This window comes from Cebidichthys violaceus, unplaced genomic scaffold (genome assembly GCF_023349555.1).
Source record: "Cebidichthys violaceus isolate CVI_PGR_0920_01 unplaced genomic scaffold, fCebVio1.0.p SCAF_42, whole genome shotgun sequence".
In the NCBI taxonomy this organism is placed as follows: domain Eukaryota; kingdom Metazoa; phylum Chordata; class Actinopteri; order Perciformes; family Stichaeidae; genus Cebidichthys; species Cebidichthys violaceus.
The window spans coordinates 1,228,390-1,236,451 of NW_027176617.1; the positions used below are offsets into that span (position 1 = coordinate 1,228,390).

Here is an 8,062-nt window from a genome sequence, read left to right on the forward strand (position 1 = left end):
AACGTGCTCCTCACTGTGTAAGGTTGTAATTTGTAATATGACCACATTCAGCTACTAGAGCTATGCGGTGGAAAAAACGATTTAATAGTACAGAGTGAGTCCTATCATACTGAAATTAAGAACATTGAGAAAAGAAGTTTGTCTTTGAAGTATTTATTCTCTGCGCATGCAGAGAAGGCCCAATCGTCATACAGAGTGCAATGCATTACATTACATTACATTACATTACAGTCATTTAGCAGACGCTTTTATCCAAAGCGACTTACAATAAGTGCATTCAACATTGGTAATCAAAAGAACTACTAGTCACCAGAAGTCATAAGTACATCTCCTTTTCCAAACAAGCATCTAAGAGCACGAAGCAGAGCATAACTCAGAGCCAAAGTACAGGGCAGAAACAAGAAAAACAGTTAGTGCTATAAGTAATACGAATACAATAAGTGCAACAAGCTAGTATGAATACAATAAGTGATAAGTGGAAGGCTCAGGGTAGCACTTCCTGAAGAGGTGGGTTTTCAGCCTGCGCCGAAAGATGGGCAGCGACTCCGCTGTCCTGACGTCAGTGGGAAGTTCATTCCACCACTGTGGGGCCAGGACAGAAAACAGCTGTGACCGGGTCGATCGGCCGCCAGGACCTCTGAGCGACGGGGCAACCAACCCCCCCGAGGCAGCAGAGCGAAGTGGTCGGGCGGGGGTGTAGGGCTTGACCATGGCCTGGAGATAGAAAGGAGCTGTTCCTTGTATGCAATCTGAGGGAGGATGAACCCAGAGTGCTGGTTGTGTACAACTTATAAAGGACTTGAGCACAGGGTGGGGTAGGAGGAGTCATCACTACAACATCTGGACAACAGTGACCATTCTGTGGTTAACTATTGAATGGTCCACTGTCTGCACCCCCATTCAACCCCTTATCTAAGCTGACAATATCACGTCCTCGATTAAGACACACACACACACAGTATTACTCTACTTGCGAGGACCCTCACTGACCATGTCTGACATTCATTACCGTGTTTGTAACTGGGAGTCCTAAAACCTTGAAGTTATATCTCACAAGACAAAAAAGGCCAACACACTGAATGGTCTGATGAAAAAAATATATATAATCAAATAAAAACAACAAAATGACTACATAAATATATCAATGAATACAAAATAAAGGAATTAATAAAATAAAATGATCAATAAAATAAAATTAATATTAAAAATTAAAATAGATGGATGAATAAAATAAAAATAATCAACAAAATAGTACACAATCCAAGTGACCCCATAAATAAATCGATGAAAAAAATAACCAACAAAATAAAATAAGCAAAGTAAAAAAATAAGTCACTAAGAAATTAAACAATCTAAAAAATAAAATAACAACAACTAAACAGATAATTAACTAGATCGTTTACAATGCAATAAAAGGTTAAGTGACTAAAATGGAGAAAAAAAATAACAAAATACTTAATCATTTATAAATATAACAGAGACAAAATATTTTTTTTTAGACCACTAAGATATTTTTTTAAAGTATTTGGAGATGAGGAGCAGGATATTAAAGGTGCGGTGAAGAAAATTACGCGCACTTCCGCTTTAAAAGCGGAGCTGTGTAGCTGAAGAGAGTCGCTGTGGCGATGCCGAGCCCCAGATCCGCTTTCAGTTCCGCGCCGGCCGGATCTCTGCTGCACAGTGCGCAATGTATATACACCGTCATCACAGTGGACTATTTTAACGGCGGTGTAGACAAACATACGAGCATCGAGGATCTGGGTTTTAACTCTCATTGTTTCATATGTGACAGCCGGCGGACAGAACTTTACGCAGGGAAACAGCAGGTGAGTCTACGAGGCTACACCTGACGGATAATTCTCCTTGCTGAATTCGAAACCAGTTTGTGTTCTCCTCCCAACTCCACTTGTTGATGTGGTACTAACAGGATATCCCGGTAGCCACACCACGGAGACATACATATGCGTAATTTGGATAAAAACCTGTCCGATGGCAATGAAGTTTCAACCTTTCAGGTTTTGTGGCAGATGGAGGTGATGTTTGGCGACTGGTAATATCTTACGGTATCAGATCGTATTACACAAGCTGCTGCCAGGTGAGGAGCGGCATGGGGAACCAGATGGACAAGCTGTCACATTTAAGTTACGCAGAAGTTCCCACAGTGGACCCGAACGGCGTGGACACTGAGGACGGTCCACGGATCGGCGTCTCCTACATTTTTTCGAACGACGACGACGAGCTGGAGGATGGCTGCGCGGTCGATGGCACAGGGAAGGACCCGAATCAGGAAGAGAAACAATACGACCAGCGCGACGAGGTGGAGTGCGCCGTCTACAACAGAGATGAGTGCATTTACGAGAAGAGCGTCAAATCTGCCCACCTGGAGGTTTACTCCCCTGAGAATCTACTAAACAAATGTAAAGCAGGTGACCTGGTGGAGTTTGTGGCTACCGGTCAGTTCCCGCACTGGGCTGTGTACGTGGGGGACTTTCAGGTGGTGCACCTGCACAGAGCCGAGGTGAAAAACAGCTTTTTGACAGATGCAAGTCAAGGGAGGAGGTGTAGGATTGTGAATGACCTGTACAAATTCAAAGCTCTGGGTCCTGACATGGTGGTGCAGAACGCGATGGAGCAAGTGGGCTTAAAGGACCGAGAGCTGAGCTGGAGGAACTCGGAGTGCTTTTCTGCTTGGTGCAGATTCGGCAAGAGGGAGTTCAAAATGGGCGGGGAGATACGGATAGGCAAACAGCCCTACAGGTTGAAAGTAATCAAGTCCGACAAACATTCGCACATGTTGGAGTTTCAGAGTTTGGAGGACATGATCATGGAGAAGAGGAGGAACGATCATCTGGGCAGGTCCGCCGTGTTGCGGGAGCTGGCCGCTCACTTCAGCAGCGTGGAGGAGATAAAAAGTGAGCCAGGCGCTGACTGATGGTGGCTTTTTCCCCTTTTTGATGCTTTCCACAATAACTGATTTGCAAGTAGAGTAGCCTTTACCAAACATGAACTGTTACACCCTGCTTTAATCTATAGCAAGCCTTCACTCCTTCATTATGTTTTTAATTGGAGCACACGTGTCATAATTTCTACTGAGACATTGTCATTTTATTTATGTTTTCACATAAGTGTGAAACAATGTTAATGCCTTAAAGCCACAATCAATACCCTCATATGCTTAATGGCCTTAGCAGTTTTTAATTCAATTATCTGGGAAAAATTAAACTGATTTAATTAGTCGATAGGCTTGTTTGTAGCTCAGACAGCTTCTCCACACAGAATGTATACTTTTATAAACGCATCAAACTGTAACAGTCCAGTAAGTAGAATGAATGCTTCTCTATTCATAGTGCGTCCTGTTACTTGATCCTAGTGTGGTTTAGCTTCCTCCCTCAGCTCGCTGAATACAAGGAGGATTTTTTTCCTGCCTTTTTATGGGTAATTCTCACACCAGCACATGTTGGAATGAATGTTGTGGAGCTGGTCTTGTGTTACACTGATCAAAGTCTGTCTTAACTGTACCCAAAGTTCAAGTAAACCATGACCCCTTGTCTCTTTTTGAAAGGACTCCTCTGTCATGTTGTTTTTCTTACACATGTTAGCTGTGTGTTTTAAAATGCTCATTCGGTCACCCTCATGTGATCTCAAAATGCTTCTTAGAAAAAAGTGTAATGGGTTTAAAAATCGAATTGTCTTAGCTTTAACGATATTAAGACAAATCAGTTTCACCAGCGTAGTGTTTAGACCAGGACCATGGGTTATAGCGAGTTAATTGGGGTTAAATCCTGGTGTTTAGGTCTCACAAGATTAGCTCGCTTTTACCTGAAGAATCACCACTGTACCCTACTGTATGCTGCAGGCCGAGTCTGTTTAAAACCAGACTATCAAGAACACCTAGTGTTCACCTATTCCTCAGGTGAAACATAATCAACAACTGTTTTGATTGTCGCTGATTGTTTTCGTCATTTCCCTGGCAACGTTCATGGAAAAACATTAACTGATCCCAGCTCCTCCCATGTGAGGATTTGCTGCTTTTTGTCTGTTTTATATAATTTGTTAAATGGATGTCTTTGGAGTTTTTGATGTTGTCCAGTCAAAACAAGGTATTCAAAGTCGTCACCTTGGATTCTGGGAAACTTTTAGATAGACTAAACCATCAACAAAAAGCTATCGTCAGATTAATTGATGATGGAAACAAATTGATAGTTTAGCAGCACTGTTACTATGTTAGAGTAAACGATTGCGATGATTCCTGGGGCTGACAGCTGACAAACTTTTAGTAAATTCATAACGGGATCCTAAAGCAATAATCCTCAAGGGACCCAGAATTCCTAGTTGTGGCCCTGCCCACTGGATCCAGGTATGGACAAAATGATTGCATTCAAGTAAAAAGTGACGAGCAATAATGGGAATAACACCCCGCTTAAAGGATGTTTGGATGAAAAACTTTTTACAGAATGACAGAAATGCTCCTCCTAGATTGTTTTTATCAGAACTACAATTGATGTTTGCAGCTTTAGTATTAAACTAGAACCGACCAAAATATCAATAAACTAAATTTGTTGTTTCATATAATTTATGTAGGATTCCAGACGGTATTTTGTTTTCAGCCCTGAAGAGCACAAAAGAACATTGTTATAGAGTGTATTTATAGCCTCAGTGTGATGAAACCTTGCATAAATGGAAAGAGTGCTCATTGTGCCCTGATGATGGCGGCGATGAGCTTGTTTAGTTATTGATGCAGAAGCCTGTGCTATCTGCAGTCTTCCATCAGTGATTCTCTCGCATCACAAACTATTACAATTCTTATGTTTAGTTTTTCTCATATTCATTTATTCTAATAGTTTATTCCCTTTAAGAGAACTGAAATGTTACTTTCAAGGCTAACATTAATTTCCAACTCAGAGCTTCTTATGTTAGTTCAGGTGAAATGCTTGAAAAGAAATCATACCAATATTTTAAACAATTTTTCAAATGATTAGTTTTTAATGCAGAAACTATTGCGTCGTTGCACTAAATTGCTCAATGCAGCAACCGAATGAGGAAGCCGTAAACCCACAGCTTAAAACCTGCTGCAGTCTGACCTCTAGTTTAAAATATGTCAGACTATTGAACTTGACATCATCTATGATGGTCTGTCAAATCTCTAAATAGACTTCCATAATGACCACAGGGAACAATCAGGTTTTAATGCTATAATGGTACATGCAGTATGGTATGCTGGAAGTATCTGTCTGCTTTAGCCCCCATGTGCTGCATTTTCCCAGCAGTTGCTCCGATGTTCCTGGCAGTGCTAGAATCAAATTAGGACATGTTAAACCCTCCTTAGGGTCTTGTAAAGTTAAGCGTTTCCTAAGTATATTAGACAATTTTATATTGAACTAAAAGCCATTTAACAAGACAGGAGTGCAGCTGTGCAGATGTTGCTGCTTTAGCTGCAAAGTGGATTTCTCATCTTGTGTGTCGAGAGGCATCCTGTATTTGAGGTGAAACTTCAGATAGTTGAGCTGTGCGTTGCAGGACCTGGTTCTTGAGATGTTTGGCTTAATTTGAACTTCATGTCAGATGAACTTGAGTGTGAAGAGGCGAGGTTGCTGTCTTGCTGTTTGTGTTTGCTTCTAGTTTCCAGGTACATCAATGCAAGGTTGGTTTTGCCCAACCCTTTTTCACAGGTTATGTTCTCAGTGTGAACGTGAGATGTGACCTGTTTTCTTTCTCAAGCTGTTCCACTCAAAGGTATGAAGAGCTGAAAGTATTCAGTATTTGACAAGAGAAAAAAAAGTGTAATTTGAGAAACGGAGGAAAATTACCTTTTTTATTTGGTTCTTTACTTTCATACCAACACTGTCAAAAATGTTATTGAGGCATTTCTGTCTATAATGACATCCTAAAAATCTCATCGTCTTAAAAGCAAGTGAAATACATCTTCAGGTACAATGAGAGCTTCCATCTGTTTCCAATTAAAAGCAGAAGAAATTGTCTAGTGTTTTTGTCTTGAAATATAAATGTGTCACTGCACTAAAATAAAGAAAAATTTAACTTTAATTTTTAACCAATTTATAGAAAAAGTAGAACTATTTTCATTGCATCGGTAGATGTTTTTCTCTTGGCTAATCAATATTCTTATAATAATAATAATCATAATGTATCAAATGATGACTTACAACCCCTAAATTAATATCACAGGGTGTATTTCGTTTTTTTATACAGACCATTCCTCCTGTAGTATACTAGGAGGGTGCACTATGCTCTTACAGTGAAGCAGCATCAACTCTCTCCCAGTCCATTCCTCTTGATGGGATGTGAAAGCTTGGACATGGTGGAGGCAACCCAATTATAATCAACTGTCAGCGCTCGCCTACAAGTACCTCAGCCTTCTGCTGCTACTGTGTTTGGTTTATTTCCATAGGATGCTGATGAAATGATGAGATTAGTTGTGAGAAACCAGCATTCACTGTGGCAGAAATGCTAAAGATAATTTACTGTACATATGTGAGAATTGTGGAATTCAGTGGATGAGGAATAGAAAGAAGCATTTCAACAAGCCTTGTTTATGCTCTGTCAGAAAAATGTTGCTTCCTATCTGTTCATACCTCCACAACATGCTATTGTTCATAAGTGGATGCACATTAGCAGCCAAGACCCTCAAACCTTAATAACCTGTTTGAAAGGCTCATCTTGAGGTGGTCCATTTCTCATTTTCATCACATGGGTAATTTAGCTTTGTAAAAAAAAAAGAAAATGCTCCGATTTTTCTGTTATGCAAAGACGAACAAAAGACTTGGCAGACCATTAGAGACCAAAACATAATACTGATTTTTTTTCTCTTCACAAAAAGGTTTTCAATACAAGCGCCAAGAGACTATAAGTATTGTCAGTTTTTCAGCTCAGGGTTTTCTACGTTTAATTAATGTGCATTATGATGATGATGATGATGATGATGATGATGATGATGATGATGATGGAGGCAATGATGCTCCTTTTCCATCTGTAAGACAAAGCCTTATGAATGGCTTGACTTTATATGTATACTTTTAGGACCGATTAAACAAACAAGATAAAATATGTTGATTTATGAGCTTGAATGGTACTGGTAAGTTGATTTATATTCCCTTTAGACAGAGCCAGGCTAGCTATTTTCTCCTGTTATCACTATTTATGATAAGCTAAGCTAACCATATGCTGCTGTAGCTTCATATTTACTGTACAGGTATGAGAGTGGTATTGATCTTATCTAAATCTTGGCAAGAAAGTGAATTTCTCAAAATGCTTAACTACACCTCTAATGATCAAAATAAAATGTCAATAGTGCTGGAACATTCTAAATGACTATTGTTGTTTCTCACTATAAAATGGAAGACATGACACAACCTAATAAGTACACCCCAATGCATTTCGAAATGCAGCTGTAAAAAATAGAATAGAAAAGTAAGTAGAAAAAACAAGTGTGTTGAGTAAGTGCAGCATCTAGAAAAAGACAAATAATTGCAGTACACCCACATACACAAACTCATACTGCTATGACAAAATAAACAAAGGACCCAATTCAGGGCTCAATATGGAGGCCCACCCGGGGTTTCTTTTTTCTAGCAATCAAGTGTTAATAAGGTCATTCAAAAGTTTGAACTGCATGTAGACATTCAAATGCTTGTAAATGTTTTAGGATTCAAGTCCCACTCCTTTTGTGGTGTGACCTGTGTGGACTAACAGAAAAGAGGTTGGGAAACGTTATGTGATTACACCTGCCATGCTGGGAGTGAGTAACAGCCACCCACAATAGCAACACAGCTTCTCATTGTGTGTTCGAGTTATGCCAGGAACCCCCCCCCCCCCCCCCAATGCCTCGAGGACAACTATTATAGTGAGACATCATACTTGTCCTGGTAGGTTGATGAAAAAACACCTTGAAAGGAGGAATGACTAAACTGTTTTATTTGTTTTAGCATAAAAAAACAACTAAAAATGCATTGCAGCAAACAAAAGAATGAATCACTGGTATGGTGAATAATGAGATATTTGTTAGGCGGCCGTCTTGAGATGACATTTTAGAGCGTGATTAGGTACT

The 8,062-nt window shown here is 39.8% G+C and overlaps 1 protein-coding gene across 1 annotated transcript; it reads left to right on the forward strand.

Moving 5' to 3' along the window:
• Positions 1 to 1,543: 1,543 nt before the first annotated feature.
• lratd2a (LRAT domain containing 2a) lies at positions 1,544 to 4,951 on the forward strand. The gene has a single exon (XM_068728619.1). The coding sequence runs from the start codon at positions 2,108 to 2,110 to the stop codon at positions 2,930 to 2,932; it is 825 nt and encodes a 274-aa protein (XP_068584720.1). The 5' UTR covers positions 1,544 to 2,107; the 3' UTR covers positions 2,933 to 4,951.
• The last annotated feature ends 3,111 nt before the right edge of the window (positions 4,952 to 8,062 follow it).

Bases quoted from the DNA above. Each gene is read 5' to 3' on its own strand.
- lratd2a (XM_068728619.1), top strand. From the start codon at position 2,108: ATGGGGAACCAGATGGACAAGCTGTCACATTTAAGTTACGCAGAAGTT.